This window comes from Mesoplodon bidens (assembly GCF_964165515.1).
Source record: "Mesoplodon bidens genome assembly, chromosome: 7".
NCBI classification, from domain to species: Eukaryota; Metazoa; Chordata; class Mammalia; order Artiodactyla; family Ziphiidae; genus Mesoplodon; species Mesoplodon bidens.
Genome location: NC_138164.1, coordinates 24169174 through 24186186, shown reverse-complemented (window position 1 = coordinate 24186186; position 17013 = coordinate 24169174). Strand labels below are relative to the sequence as shown.

The 17013-nt window shown below is 33.6% G+C and overlaps 1 protein-coding gene across 3 annotated transcripts in view; it reads left to right on the top strand.

Annotated features, from left to right (window-relative positions):
• Positions 1-17013, top strand: part of CUL5 (cullin 5) — a 108076-nt gene that overhangs the window by 74468 nt on the left and 16595 nt on the right. For all 3 annotated transcript variants that reach the window (XM_081240205.1, XM_081240204.1, XM_081240206.1), the window contains 6 exons: positions 10158-10290; positions 11319-11450; positions 14249-14372; positions 14678-14853; positions 15420-15581; positions 16336-16454. In XM_081240205.1, coding sequence (XP_081096331.1) covers positions 10158-10290; positions 11319-11450; positions 14249-14372; positions 14678-14853; positions 15420-15581; positions 16336-16454 — 846 coding nt within the window. The remainder of the gene's footprint in view (positions 1-10157; positions 10291-11318; positions 11451-14248; positions 14373-14677; positions 14854-15419; positions 15582-16335; positions 16455-17013) is intronic.

The following is a 17013-nucleotide window of genomic DNA, read 5'->3' as shown; positions in this document are numbered from 1 at the left end:
GCAACGGGGAGAGGCCACAACAGTGAGAGGCCCGCATACTGCAAAAAAAAAAAAAAAAAACGAATACCACTTAATACTCGTTCTCGCCAGTGTTTAGTGTTGTCATTTTAATTTTAGTCATTCTGGATGTATGTAGTATTATCTCAGTATAGTTTTGATTCCCATTTCCCTCATGTCTATTGATATTGAACACTTTTTTGGTATATTTGGTACTCTTATTTTCTTTAAAAAGTGTTCAGATTTTTTGCCTGTTTTTTTTTCTGTTGGGTTGTTGCTTTTTATTAGTGAGCTGTGAGTTCTTATATATTCTGTCTGTAGGTCCTTTGTAAGATATATGCTTTTCTTTTGTGGATTTTGCTTTCTATGTTTTGTCTAGGAAACCTTTGTCTACCTCTGACACTAGAACAAGAAGATAACCTTCTGTTTTCTTCTAGAAGCTTTATAATTTTTAGCTTTCATATTTACATTTAAGAGCCACCTTAAATTGATATTTGCATAGAGTGTAAGTAAGGGATTAAATTTCATTTTTTTCTTTTCTGTATGGATAGCAGGTGGTTTCATCACTATTTGTTGGAAATACTTCCCATTCCCCACTGGGTTGCTTTGGTGTCTTCTGTGAAAAATCAAGTGACTTGGGCTTCCCTGGTGGCGCAGTGGTTGAGAGTCCGCCTGCCAATGCAGGGGACACGGGTTTGTGCCCCGGTCCAGGAAGATCCCACATGCCGTGGAGCGGCTGGGCCTGTGAGCCATGGCCACTGAGCCTGCGCGTCCGGAGCCTGTGCTCCACAATGGGAGAGGTCACAACAGTGAGAGGCCCGCGTACCGCAAAAAAAAAAAAAAAAAAAAAAAAATCAAGTGTCTTAAAAATATGTATGTTTTTCTGGACTTTCTATTCTATTCCGTTGAATTAAATGGGTATCCTTTGGCCATTACAGCCATGATTAATATAGTTCTGCAGTAAATCTTTAAGTCAGCTGGTATAACTTTGTTCTTTTTTTTCCTTGAGTGCTTTTGATATTCTGGTATTTTGCTAGTCTATAAAAATATGGTTGATTTTTGTATATTGATCTTACCTCCTGTTACCTTGTTAAAAGTTATTAGTTCTAGTAGTTCTTGTTTAGATTTCTTAAGATTTTCTATGTAAAAAATCATGTAATCTTTGAATAAGGCAGCTTTATTTCTTCCTTTCTCATCTTTATACCAGTTATTTCTTTTTCTGGATTGATGCACTGGCTAGGATCATAAGTACAGTGTTGAACAGAAGTAGTGAGAGTGGGCATCTTTGCCTTTTTTGGCAAGCTTAGGGGAAAAGCCTTAATATTTAGTCATTAAGTACAAAGTTAGGTGAGGGTTTTTCATAGATGCCTTTAATTGGGTTTTTTTAAATTCCTAATTTGCTGAAAGTTTGATAATGAATGGGTGTTGACTTATTAAATGCTTTTTCTGTGTTGAAATGACCAGAAGGTTTTTCTTCCTTATTCTTTTGATGTGGTGAAATACATTGATTTGGGGGAGGGGAGTGGGGAGATAGAAGAGAGATTTATTTAAAGGAACTGGCTTATGTAATTGTGGGGGCTGGCAAATCCAAAGTTTGTAGGGCAGGCTAGCAGGCTGGAAATTCTTGGACAGGAATTGATGATACATCTTTGGGCAGAATTTCTTCTCAGAAAGAAACCTGAGGGAAACCTCAGTTCTGCTTTTTAATTTTTATTTTATATTGGAGTATAGTTGATTTACAATGTTGTGTTAGTTTCAGGTGAACAGCAAAGTGATTAAGTTATACATATACATATATCCATTCTTTTTCAGACTTTTTTCCCATTTAGGTTATTACAAAATATTGAGTAGAGTTCCCTGTGCTATAGAGTGGGTCCTGTTGATTATTTTTTTTATATGTGGTAGTGTGTATGTTAATCCCAAACACCTGATTTATTCCCCTCCCACACACATTTCCCCTTTCATAACCATAAGTTTGTTTTTGAAGTCTGTGAGTCTCTTTGTTTTGTAAATAAGTTTGATTAATTTTTTTTAGATTTCACATATAAGTGATATCATATAATATTTGTCTGACTTACTTCACTTAATATGATAATTTCTAGGTCCATCCATGTTGCTGCAAATGACATTATTTCATTCTTTTTTATGGTTGAGTAATATTCCATTGTATATATGTACCACCTCTTCTTTATCCATTCCTCTTTTGATGGACATTTAGGTTTCTTCCATGTCCTGGCTGTTGTAAATAGTGCTGCAGTGAACATTGGGGTGCATGTATCTTTTCAAATTATGGTTTTCTCTGGACATGTGCCCAGGAGTGGAATTGCTGGGTCATGTGGTAGCTCTATTTTTAGTTTTTCAAGGAACCTCCATACTGTTCTCCATAGTGGTTGTATCAATTTACATTCCCACCAACAGTTCAAGAGGGTTCCCTTTTCTCCACACCCTCTCCAGTATTTATTGTTTGTAGACTTTTGGGTGATGGCCATTCTGACTGGTGTATTGTATTTTTGTATTTGTATTTTGTATTTTTGTATTGTAGACTTTTGGATGCTGGCCATTCTAACTGGTGACATTGTATTTTTGATTTGCATTTCTCTAATAATTAGCAACGTTGAGCATTTTTTCATGTGTTTTTTGGCCATCTGCATGTCTTTTTTGGAGAAATGTCTGTTTAGATCTTCTGCCCATTTTTTGATTGGGTTGTTTGTTTTTTTGATATTGAGCTTCATGAGCTGTTTGTATAATTTAGAGATTAATCCCTTGTCAAGTCACTTCATTTGCAAATATTTTCTCCCATTCTGTGGATTGTCTTTTCATTTTGTTTATGGTTTCCTTTGCTATGCAAAAGTTTTTATGTTTAATTAGGTCCCATTTGTTTATTTTTGTTTTTATTTTCATTATTCTAGAAGGTAGATCCAAATAAGATATTGCTGCAATTTATGTCAAACAGTGTTCTGCCTATGTTTTCCTCTAAGAGTTTTATAGTGTCCAGTCTTACATTTAGGTCTTTAATCCATTTTGAGTTTGTTTTTGTGTATGGTGTTAGAGAGTGTTCTAATTTCATTTTTTTACATGTAGCTGTCCAGTTTTCCCAGCACCATTTATTGAAGAGACTGTCTTTCCTTCATTGTATATTCTTGCCTCCTTTGTTATAGATTAATTGACCATAGGTGCATGGGTTTATTTCTGGGCTTTCTATCCTGCTCCATGGATCTATATTTCTGTTTTCGTGCCACTACCAGACTCTTTTGTTGACTGTAGCTTTGTAATACAGTATGAAGTCAGGGATCCTGATTCCTTCAGTTCCATTTTTCTTCTTCAGGATACATTGATTTTTTTTAAGAAAACATTTAACCAAGGTTGAATTCTTGGGATAAATTCTACTTGGTCGTGTTGTATTATTCTTTTTATGTATTCCTGGATTTAATTTGCCAGTGTTTTGTTAGATTTTTTTGGTCTATATTTGTGGATTTACCACTTTCTTTCTGGCCTTTGTGCCTTGTACAATTTTCATTTTTTTGATATTTGTCCTTTTCAACCAGAAAAGGGTTTCAGGATTATGCTGGCCTCAAAAAGTATTGAGAGTTATTCCCTCCTTTTGTATGTTTTAAAAGAATTAGTTTAATTGACATTACTTCTTCCTTAAATGTTTGGTAGAATCCATTAGTAAAACCATTTGGGTCGGGAGTTTTCTCTGTGGGCAGGTACTGATCACAAGTTCGATTTCTTTAATAGACACAGGCTTTTCAAAATTTTAAATTTAATCTAGTTGTAGTTTTGGTCAAGTGGTGCTTTACAAGGAATCTTTTCTTCTCAGTTGTTGAAATAACGTACATATAGTTTTAAGTTTATTATCCTTTTCTGTTTGGAAATACATTAAAACATTTTTTTCTGGAACCATTTGAGAGTAAGTTGCTCATTATTCCAAGTACACTAGTGTATATTTTCTACAAATATAATCACAATACAACTATCAAAGTCTGAAAATTGTCTTTGATGCGTAATAACCATCTACTCCTCAGATCCCTTTAAATTTATTGACCATGTTGTATTTTTTTTTTTATAGCAGAAGGATCCATTGCAGAATCATGTGTTGCATTTAGTTCTTATATTCCTTTTTCTTTGGTGTGGAACTATCTCTCTTTTGACTCTCATTACCTTGACATTTTGAAGATTACAGTCCAATTATTTTGTAGGATGTCCCTTAGTGTGAGTTAATCTGATGTTTTCTATGATTAGATTCAGGTTTGCATCTTTGGCAGAAATGAAAGTTTATTATTCTCATTGAATCTTTTTTTTGGCCACACCACATGGCTTGCTGGATCCTAGTTCTCTGACCAGGGATTGAACCTGGGCCCGTAGCAGTGAAAGCATGGAGTCATAACCCCTGGACCACCAAGGACTTCTCTCATTTCATCTTATCTGAGGGAGGGTGCATGATTTTTATTTATCCCAGTACTGATTTAGTTTAGTTTGATTACCTGATTAAGTTGGTGTATGCCAGACTTCACTCATTCTTTTTCTTTTTGTAATTAAATATTTTTTGACAGGTACTTTAAAACTATGTAAAGATCCCATCATTGCTCATTAAATTTTCAATTTGTACATTGATTTATCATCTCAGTATGAACTCATAGTTTACTATTTTTATTCAATGGGTTATAATTTACTTTTTTTTTCTGGTGGGGGTGGTGGGTTGCTGTGCTGGATGGATTACAGGATCTCAGTTCCCTGACCAGGGATCGAACCCGGACCACAGCAGTGAAAGCACCAAATCCTAACCACTAGACCACCAGGGAACTCCCATAATTTACTTTTATTCTTTGTTTTGATTTTTAGATTATCCTAGATTTCACTAATGGGAGCTGGCTTCTGGGTTCTTTTAACAGTAAATTCTTATTTCTTTTTGGGATGTGAAGATTTCCAGATTCATTTTGTACTTTCCCTTGCCTAGCCTCAGGGTTAGCCATTTTTTCACAAAGCTCTAGTTGCTTTTAGTGGACGTTGGTATTTAGTGGACAAAATCTGGTTCTAGGTGTATTCATTGCTATTGTGGTGTCACTGCTCCTAGAGCCTCTCAGTGGACAAGCTAAAGGTACACATATGCATTTACAACTACAATACCTGGCCTTGTTTCTTTGTGGATGCATTCCTCACCCTGCTGAGGCTCTGACTCCCCAGACTGGGCCACCCCCTACATGAATGCCTTCCTCATCCAACTGGAGCCTTAATGCCTCCCGTTGTGCCTTCTCCTTTCATGGACACCCTCCTTACCTATTTGGTCTCTTCTCTCATACTCCATACATGGCCACTCCTTCATGTCAGCACACCCCTTACCTGTTTGGTCTTTGATGCCTGGATGCTAGGCCTTTCTAGTGGCTGTGACACCCCATGCAAAGCTGCAACCCTGCAAGGATGACTCTTTTACTCTGCTTGGGCTTTCATGTCCTTGGTTAAGTTTATTTCTAGGTATGTTTTCCTTTTGGATTGTTCATTGCTGGCGTATGAAAACACAACTGATTCTTGTGTGTTGATCTTGTACCCTGCAACTTTGCTAATAAATTCAGTCATTGGCTCTAGTAGCTTTTCTGTGGATTCTTTAATACTTTGTATATAGAAGGTCATGACATCTGTGAATAGAGATACTTTTACTTTCTTCTTTCCAATTTGGATGTCTTTATTTTTCTTGCCTAATTGCTCTAACTAGAACTTCTAGCTCTAGATAGAACTTCTAGCATAGTGATGAACATTAGTGGTGAATGTTGACATCCTTGTCTTATTCCTGATTAGTATGTTAGCTGGAGTTTTTTTCATAACTTTGTTATTCTTAATAGCAGCATGATGTTATGTGTGGTACATATAGCATAGTTTATTTAATTGATCCTTTATTTCTAGTAAGTATTTTCTGATACTTTGCTATTACTAATAATAGTGCTCCAGTGAATAATATTGTACATTTGCCATTTTATATCTGTTTCTACAGTCTAAATTCCCAGAAGTGGGGATTACTTTCTCTTTATTTTTTTTATTCTAAGGTGACCAGGTCCTGTCTGTCTTTAGCTCCAGATTAAGTAGAAAATTTTTGTGGAATAAAATGAGTATTATTAGATGATTCAGGCAGCAGAACATGAGTGTTGTGGCTATTGGAGGTGGTAGAGGTAATGTTCTAGAAGAATAAAGCTGCTAGTATCATCCAGGTTATTTGGGAGACTCACTCCTGAGGAGGAATATAGTAGTTCTTGGTGAGCCAGTGCTTCCACTGAGAACAATCAGGAAAATCAGGTAAATTTAGGAAATAGTCATTTTAATTTTATTAAAGAGCTACAGAAGCAACTAGAACAAAATATTTGGAAGTTATAGAAATGAGAGAGAACCTTTCAGAAGTTAGCTGATGCTTTGTAGCTGTGTTTCCCTGAAAAAAAGTAACTGAGAATCTAGGTTTTGCTCAGGCTGAGCAGTACTGCTGGGGGACAGTAGAGCTTTTGGTGGTTACACAGTACTGGAATGACAAAACTCACTAGGCTCCCAAGAGGAAGCCCAGGAGAGACATTCCTTAGATTCAGTGGGTAATCAGAGGTAAACTGATTCTTACCAAAACTACAACCCATCCTTGAACCAAAATAGTTTGATTGGATTAAAGTGATCAACCTCTGCCATAGCAGAACAAAGGGTGAACACACATTCTTAACGGAAGATAAACATTGTCTGGTGCCTCTGTGATTCTTTTTTTTTTTTCAATTGAAGTACAGTTAATTTACAATGTTGTGTTAATTTCAGGTGTACAGCAAAGTGATTAAGTTATACATGTATATTTTTTTCAGATTCTTTTTTCCTGTAGGTTATTACAAAATATTGAGTTTCGTTCCCTGTGCTCTACAGTAGGTCCTTGTTGGTGATCTGTTTTGTATATAATAATGTGTATATGTTAATCCCAAACTCCTAATTTATCCCTCTCCCCCTGCATGATTCTTTTATATGCAGTGCATAGTATTCAGTACGTTACTAGTCCTGTGATGGCCGAGAAATTTATGGTCAACTAAGAGAAAAATAATTTCAGAAGCAGACTCTCAGGTGATCCCACTATTGGAGTTAGCAGATAAGGACTTTAAAATAATTAAGATTAATAGCTTAACCACAGTGATATATCACTCATGCCCACTAGGATGGCTAAAATTAAAAAGACATTAACAAGTGTTGGTGAAGATGCAGAGAGAGATCGGGATCATTATAGTTGGTACATAGCTACTGTGGTAACAGTTTTGTAGTTCCTCAAGAAGTTAAATATGAAGTTAACATGTGGCCCAGCTTCACTCCTGGGTATATACCCAAAAGAAATGAAAACATATATCTACTCAAAAACTTGTACATAAATGTTCATAGCAGCATATTATTCTTAATAGCCAAAAAATGGAAACAACCCAAATGTCCATTATCTGATGATGGATAAACAAAATGCAGTATATCTATGCAATGGAATTTTATTTAGTCATAAAAGGAAAGAAATTCTGATACATGCTACAGCATGAGTGAAACTTTGAGATGTGAAATAAGCCAGACACAAAAGGACAAATTTTTTATGATTACACTTACATGAAGTATCTAGGATAGGCAAATTTATTGATACAGAAAAGTAGAATAGACGTTACCAGGAACTGGGGATAGGAGGGAATGGAAGGTTATTGTTTAATGAGTATGGGGATAATGAAAAAGTTCTGGACATAGATAGTGATGATATTTGCAGAACATTGTGAATGTACTTAAGGCCACTGAATTGTACACTTAAAATGGCTAATATGATAAATCTTTTGACCGTGATTAAAGGGTAAGTTTTTTTTAAGGAATGAGTGGATATGTGCTATGATCCGGATGAATCATAAAAACATTATGCTAAGTAAGAGATACCAGTCACAAAAGGTCACATATTGTATGCTTCCATTTATATGAGATATCCAGAATAAGGAAATCCATAGAAACAAAAAGTAGATTAGTTATAACTAGGGACTGGGAGGGAAGGATAGCTGGAAAATGAGATTTGACTACTAATGAGTATGGGGTTTGTTTTGGGGGTAATGAAAATGTTTAAAATTTTATTTTGATGATAGTTGTACAACCTTGTGAATATACTTTAAAGAAACATTGAATTGCACACTTCAAATGGATAAATTGGTGTGTGAATTATATCTCAGTAATCTTAAATAGATCATGAATAATAATGAGTAAGTAATACATATTAATAGACAAATTGGTAGAAATTTTTACCTGAGAAAAGGTAAAATATCTATAGCGATAAGTAATTGGAATCATAGAGAAAAGAAAAGGAGGCATGAGCTATTGACCAAAATTTTTCCAAATTGCCAAAAGATGCCAATTTCTGTATTCAAGCAACTCTTTGAATCTCAAGCATGATAACTACAAATTAAACCATTCCTAGGTACATCATAGTAAAACAGCTAAAAACTGGCAAAAAAACCAAAACACAAAAAGGCAGAGATCGGGGGAATGACACAATACCAAAGAAACAACAATAAAAGACTGAAAACTGTCTTCTCAACCTGTTGAATTGGAGGAAGGGAGATAGACCACTGCAGTTATTACAGCAGTTCATACAGAAGGTAGGCATTGGCAATGTGAATAGATTGGAGGAGATGGATAGATTCTTATGAAGTAAGTTAGTGGTCTTTAGACTTGCTATATCTACCTCGAGAGATACAGAAAGAATTCCCAAGAGTATGCCAGTGTAGATACTTTTAAGGAAATCACTTTCTAAATCCTCAACTTCCACATCTACTTTTTTCTGAAATTGAGCCCTCTGGTGGAAGTATTGCAGTTTCTCCTTTCCCTTTTCCTTTCCAGAATTACTCTTCCCTATTTTGTAAAGAAAGGCATATCTCTCTTCATTCTTACTATGGTATGTGCCTTGAATTGTAAAATGCCTCCAAGTTGTGTAGGAAAGGAATATTTTGAAATACTGGTATTGTACAGAAAATGAATTTCTAATGACTAGATGTTATATCCTTTTGCAAAATGGTTTCTAATTTTTTGCTTTCAACACAATTGATGGCTAATTTGATCCATTATTAAAAAATAACTTTTTTTGTTAGATTAGTATGTGTTTTTTTAGCAAATAACTCAGGAGGTGCTCAATGAATTGAGTAACATTATAAGAAAAACTTCTTCTAGTCCTATCTATTAACTTAATGTGAATAAGATTTTTTAGGGAAAAGACATAAATTTATAAATACAAAAGGTAGAAGTAAAATTGATGATTTCCTGCATTCATAATTGGGAGGGGAAAAAGTTTCACCTACTTCATAGGCAAAATTTTGCATATGCATATGTTTTATACACACATACAATATAATTATGTTGTTTTGTTAAGTCGTGTACTTATAATAATTTGGACAACTCATTTCTGATAACAGTTGAATTTTATCTATACATAAGAAGTTTTAAAATGTTGAATTTAAATTTATTTACATATATAGTTTAGAGAAGTAGGATAAAGAATAAATGAAAGACTTTCGAACATAAAATACGATACACTCGTTTAAAGTTTTGTTAGGAAAGTGAAATAGAGATGTAAGTTCATTGGTTAAGGAAAGTTTGTTTGCAGTTGTTTTTAATGAAGGATGATATATATCATATCACTGTGAAATTTAGGTTACATTGGATATGTCTCAAAGAGTGAGATAACAGTTTTAACATATATTGATTGATTGATGTTCTGAATCAGATCGTGAAAAACGGGAGAATGCTACTTGTGTGACATCTTGCAAATAATTTGAACACTGAGTGCTTTAAAAAAAAGTTTTAAATGTTAACTTATAAATATGCAAGGATTTACACAGTTTTTCAAAACTATTTTAGAAGCATCTTAATAAAACCTTTTAAAGATCATTGGCAAAGCTGCCACTAGAGTGAGGCAAGGTGGCACATAGGTTACAAAGTACAAGAAGGTGTCACTCTCAGTGTTCTCCAAGTGCACTTATGGGAACCTAAGAGTAAGTGCCTCCTTAAACTATGCACCCTAGATGTAGACTTGCTTACCCTAGTCCAATTGGATCTATACAACATAAGAAATCTGTGAAAAATTAGCTTTAGAAAAAATATTTGTAGATTCAGTCATTTTCATCAACTGCTTTTAATTTGTTTTTTAGGGTGGGATTAAAAACTCAGCCTGAATCAAAATGCCCTGAGCTGCTTGCCAATTACTGTGACATGTTGCTAAGAAAAACGCCATTAAGCAAAAAACTAACCTCTGAAGAGATTGAAGCAAAGCTTAAAGAAGTGGTACATAAAATTTTTTAACTTGAAATTTTTTAATTATCTTTGAATTTGTGTTTTGCTTATAAGGCTTTCTGTGATAGCCTCAGGTTTTTTTTTTAACGTATATCTCTAAGCAACTAATATTATGAAATTTTACGAGTGCAAGATCTCTATAGAGCAGTTATTTTTCTTACTGAAATTTTTTATTCTGTAGCTGCCAGAAAGGGAAATAGTATTTAATTCTTCCCCTTTCTTGATTATTTTTAAAAGTCAGTTAAATTCTAGCTTGTATTAAAGGACAAAAAAATGGGAAAATGGAGCTAGCTGGTGGTATTTAGAATAATATTTGAGAGACCGGGAGTTTTTCACTTCTCTCTTTTTGTGAGAGTCCAAAATAGATAGCCAGGGATAAATGAGTGTAGATAAAAAGTTAGTTGCTTTCATATTTATTTGTCTCTGCTTGTTATTGTAATATGATATAAGCCAAGGACATCACATCAAAGAGGAAAAAATTAGTAAGTAAAGATATAGAGAAAGTATAGACAAAGAGGGTTAGAGGGGGGAATTCCATGGCAGTCCAGTGGTTAAGACTTCTTTCACTGCTGGGCCAAGGTTCAATCCCTGGTCGGGGAACTAAGATCCCATAAGCTGCGTGGCGCAGCCAGCAAAGCGGGGCGGGGGGGGTAGGGGGTGGTTAGAGAGAAGATTAGTGTCAGAATAAAGTGAAGAAGAAATGTAGAAGAAAAAAATGGGGAAGAACTATTGATTTTCATGTAAAGTTTTATCACATTTTATATAAAATCTCAAAAATTAATGTTTCTAAGAACTAAAAGGTTATTTGGTTACAGTCTCAAATTTGCTAACTCCTAAAGTATTAAAGTATTGTATTTCAGGACTGGCTATTTTTCAGAGATGGGCAACTTAGTAAGCCTCTGTCTGTATTTGCTTATATAAATTTCTGAATTTTGACAATTGGGGATGTAGAAAGGTCTAAATGAGAGGGATGGCTAAGAGTGTATGTAAATTGAAAGTAACTTTTTTTTTCTGTACAGCTCTTGGTACTTAAATATGTACAAAACAAAGACGTTTTTATGAGATATCACAAAGCTCATTTGACACGACGTCTTATATTAGACATCTCTGCTGATAGTGAAATTGAAGAGAATATGGTAGAGTGGCTAAGAGTAAGTAAAATTTTAAAAAATATTTGGTTTTCTTAAAATAGCACATGGTTCGTATGTGTGCTAAAGTAATGCATTTTGTTAATATTGAAGAAATATGGAACGTTTTAGAAGAATATAGCATCAATTATATAAAATAAAGTATATTTTCTTAATAAAGACTTCTGGTGAAGCACCTTTGCCCTTGCTTTGCTTCTGTTGTTTCACTCTTTTGTATCTCTGCTCTCATTTGAACTGACCTTAACTAACGTACAAATCGTTTCATTTTTAAGATGTTTTTAGTACTAAATATTTAGCCATAGAGATGTTTGTAAATAAATACATCTATTAAGGAAAAAGAACCAATAGGTAAAAGGTGATGGCTTATTTAGGTTAATCAATGCTAATTATGGCTAAATTCCCATGTTAAAATAACATATTTTATGTCTGTTCCTTTCAGTCCATTTTAATGGAATTTGAGTTATATTAGTATAACATAAATGAATGTCTTTCATTTATATATATGGTGTTATATATAATATTGCATTAATATATGATAATAAAACATCTATTATAATATATATAATTATATGTATTTTATATATTTTTTTCATTTATATGTGTATTTCAAATTAAAGATTTGCAGATAGCCCTGTTTTGCCTGGTAGTGTGGGATAGTAAAAATTACTGTTCAGGTGCTCTTAATATTAAAAATCACTGGGAAAAATTGCTGCTTTGTGACTTAAGTTTTTGTCAAATATTAAAAACCTCTTATTATCTAAGTATATAGGAGAAAGAAAAAATTAGTAAAATTAATATGTATTTAGTACACTGTAATTTAAAACAAACTTTCAGATTTAAAGGTTGTATTTCTTTGAAAAAACTGCTATTGCAATTCACATGTCTGATATTGTATCTAGAATATATAAAGAACTCTTACAACTCAACAATAAAGACAACTCAGTTAAAAATGGGCAAAGAATTTAGAATAGACATTTCTTCACAAAAGATATATAAATGTCCAGTAAGTGTATGCAAAGATGCTCAACATCATTAGTTATTAGGGAAATGCAAATTAAAACCACTGGGATGGCTGAAAATTCAGACAATAACATATGTTGGTGAGGAAGAGGAGAAATTGGAACCCTCATGCATTGCTGGTAGGAATATAAAATGGTGCAGCCACTTTGGAAAACTGACGGTTCCTCAAAAAGTTAAACATAAAGTTGACCCGGCAATTCTACTCCTAGGTAATTCCACTCAAGAGAAGTGAAAACATAATGAGCACACAAAAAATTGTACCTGAATGTTCACAGCAGCATTATTCATAATAGCTGAATAGTGAAAATAACCCAGAAGGTCAGCTGATAAATAGATAAAATATGGTTTATTCATATAATGGAATATTTTTGGTAATAAAAATAAATGAAGTGCTGATATATGCAACAATATAGATGTACTTTGAAAATATTATGCTAATAAGCAAAGAAGCCAGTTAGACCACATACTATATGATTCCCTAATACAAAGTGTCCACAGTAGCCAAATCTGTAGAGACAAAAAATAAATTAATGGTTTTCAGGAATGGAGGAGTGGGGGAACATGGGGAGTGACTGCTAGTGAGTATGGAGTTTCTTTTGGGGATGATGAAAATGTTGTAAAGTTAGATAGTGGTGATGGTTGCATAACTCTGTAAATATACTGAAACCTGATTAATTGTACACTTTAAAAGGGCAAATTTTGAGGTACGTGATTTATATCTCAATAACACTGTTACTAAAATGAAGAGTAGTTTGACTAGTACTTGACTTCTTGTCATGTAACTTACAAGTTACTTAGTGAGCACCTTTTGTATATTTTGAAGAGTTCTCATACTCTGTAAGTTTGAATCAGCTTCCAAACTTTTGTCTCTTGGTCTTTCAAAGTCGTGAAAGTTTTTGCTGGCATCAGTTCTTCTTAATTTTTTTGTCACTACCACTTTTCTCATTTATGTCGATAATTTGCCTTCATTAAGTTCCTTGTACCTGCATGTTTAGACACTTCAGCATTGACGTTATCAACAAACATTACAACCACAGTTAGCTGTTTCTTCAGAAACTCCATTTATGTTCTATTTTATTTTCATTTCCAACATTATGTTCTATTTTATTTTCATTTCCAACATTCCTTCCTTCCTTCGTGCCTCCCTCCCTCCCTTCCTTTTCTTTCCTTTCCTTTCCTTTTCTTCTTCTTCTTTTTTTTTGGGGGGGGGTGTACTTTTATCATCTTTCTTGACCAATTACCTCTTTCAATTATCTGTTTTTGTAAAATGTCATGTGGATTTATCAGTGGAAGACATGGATGCAACAAAGCTACATGCTTTGCTGTCTGTGGGTGAACTGAATAAACAGATGACTAACAGATTTTGAAAGAAATATTGTGATTGGTCACTGATATGATTTGCTCTGTTATTTGTTAGTGATTTGTAGATAGAGGAGCTAGAAGTGAAATTTGTGCTTTATGCATAACTCACGTTTAATATATAATGGTAATTGAAAGTTGAACAGTGTTGTTGGGGTACTGGTGTTCTTTTAACTGTACTGTGGTAACTGAAATCCATGCCTATTGGAATCATGCACAGAAAGCCAGGATTGCCTGTATATTCTGCTTAGGTTCTAAGAATCAAATTTAATAGGTATTAGATTATAAACATTCTATAAATATAAGAGAGAAGAAGAATTTTATATTAAAGCATCTAAAACTTAGTTTTCCATTAAATTTTTTCCTAATAGTATATCATATTATTTATTATTTATTACTTCTTCTGTCTTTGGTTTTCATAGGAAGTTGGTATGCCAGCAGATTATGTAAACAAGCTTGCTAGAATGTTTCAGGACATTAAAGTATCTGAAGATTTGAACCAAGCTTTTAAGGAAATGCACAAAAATAATAAATTGGCTTTACCAGGTATTATTTTATAATTACATACATTTTTTTAAACATTTTACAAAAGAATATCTTTGTTTTCTTGTAAATTAAAAATAAAACTAAGCAGTAATAGAGACAAAGATGTTTCAAAGTCCACATTCCTTGAAAATATCCTACAAAGCAGAATTTAGATTTACTAATTCTTATTTTGAAACAGAAAGACACTTTTAACAAAATCTTTAGAGTCTTGTTTTTCACCAAAGCTTATCCTCTGAGTATGTATTTTGAATTTTACCCATTGTCAAGATTATTTGCTTTATATTTTCTGATATACTTTCCTATAGCTGATTCAGTTAATATAAAAATTCTGAATGCTGGTGCCTGGTCAAGAAGCTCTGAAAAAGTCTTTGTCTCACTTCCTACTGAACTGGAGGATTTGATACCCGAAGTAGAAGAATTCTACAAAAAAAACCATAGTGGTAGAAAATTACATTGGCATCATCTCATGTCAAATGGAATTGTAAGTAGATGGTGTGTTAGTTCAGATGTTGGTTTGGCTGAAAGTAGCAGGACTCCAAATAAGATTTGTTTAAACAAGATAGATCTTTCCTTCTCTCACAAGTGAAAGTTTGAGCAGATATAGTAGATTTGTTCCATGAAGTTGTTAGGGACATAGACTTCTGGTTACAACACCATCCTTAAGGTATTCCCTTGCCTGCACAATCCAGTATGATCCTCTCCCTATGTCTGCCTTCCAGCCCAACAGGAAGGGAAAGATGTGAGGGTATAGCTTCCTTGAACGGCAACTTCTAGAAGTTTCCCCCATTATTTCCACTCAAATCTCATTGGCCAGACCTTAGTCACATGGCCACATTTTTGCTCAGGAAAGCTGGGAGGTGAGCCTTTATTCTGGACAGTCATTAAAGTCTGCTAAAATTTTTATTACCATGTAAGAAAGGAAGAATGGATATTGAAAGACAACTCGCAGTCTTTTTGTATATAATCTCATATAAGAGATATTATAGTAGATAGATGGTAATCATCATGAAGAGATTGTTATTTTTTTAACTATTTTATCTATTATAGATAACGTTTAAGAATGAAGTAGGTCAATATGATTTGGAGGTAACAACATTTCAGCTTGCTGTATTGTTTGCGTGGAACCAAAGACCCAGAGAGAAAATCAGCTTTGAAAATCTAAAACTTGCAACTGAACTCCCTGATGCTGAGCTTAGAAGGACTTTATGGGTTGGTTTGTTTTTATGTTTTTTGTTTTTAACATTGCATCCTCTCACATAGCAGGAAACGTGTTGGCTTGTGTTATAATAAATTTATGAATTCATAACACTCAAATGACTTTTAAGCAAGAAAAATACACTAGTGAGGTATTTATGGAAAAAAAATTGAAAATAAGCAAGTTACTAAGACAGAGAATGGCAAGAGAGAGAGAAAGAAAGAGATTGAGTTGATGTTTAAATTTTGCCTGTGAAGAGCATGACCAAAGATTTCATATTGAAAATGTGTTCAAAGAGTTTTATGATAACCAAAATTCTAAGAATAAGAAGACTTTGGTCCTTTTGAGGCCCTGTAAAATGTACTTATTAGCCTCCTGTTCAAAACTACATTTTACCCCCTACTCCATATGCCTGTTAAAAGTTCCAAAATAAATTATTACCTAGAGAGAAACAGCTGGTTTATAACCGGCAATGATGTTTGCTGTGATCATATATGACCAATCCCTCTAGTTTGTTGTTGTTGTGTTTTTTTGTTATCTTATTGTAAAGAGAGCATTTATTGCTTCCTCATAACCAACTCTTTTCTCCTCATTCTCTTCCCTCATTATGCATTTACATTGTTATATTCATGGAAGTACCAAATAAAATTTTGAATTATGAATTTGTGCTCATAATTTTTTCTCACCTATATTGGTCATGTTGTAGAATTGATCTTGGTATTCCATAGTGTTTATAGAAGCTAATTGTTTTCTCTTTATTCTTCATAGTCTTTAGTAGCTTTCCCAAAGCTCAAACGGCAAGTATTATTGTATGAACCTCAAGTCAACTCACCCAAAGACTTTACAGAAGGTACCCTCTTCTCAGTGAACCAGGAGTTCAGTTTAATGTAAGGTTTATGTTGATTGATCTAAAATAAAAATACCTTGTTTGAATTTTAATGTTTTATTTTTAGCAAAATAATTTTCCTTACATGATGTTTAAAACATCTGTATGCTGTCATCACTTTAGATTTATGCCATTTAGTTGTTTATTAAACATATTAATGAACTAGAGATGTTTATTATTTCTTTACATATTTTTCATGATACATTTTGGTGTCTGACATACTATATTGCTTTTCATCTTTAAAGTAAACATCCTTTTGCACTCTAAAGCAGCTTTATCCACACGGAGTACTGTTTCCTTTAGATCCAATTAGAAGATAATGTTGAATTACAACCCACATATCTTCAATGATCTAATCACTCTCATGGCAATATAAATTATATTAACTTTGTTATTACAGGGAGCATAGTCACACTTATTAACAGAGCTTTTATCATGTTTGAGGGAAATCATAGGGTTCATTTTAATAAAGCTACATGTTGGTTATTTGTTACTTTTCCCTTAAACAGTGTTAGATATTAATTTTTAGACTATTTCTAAATATTTTCTCTTAGACATTG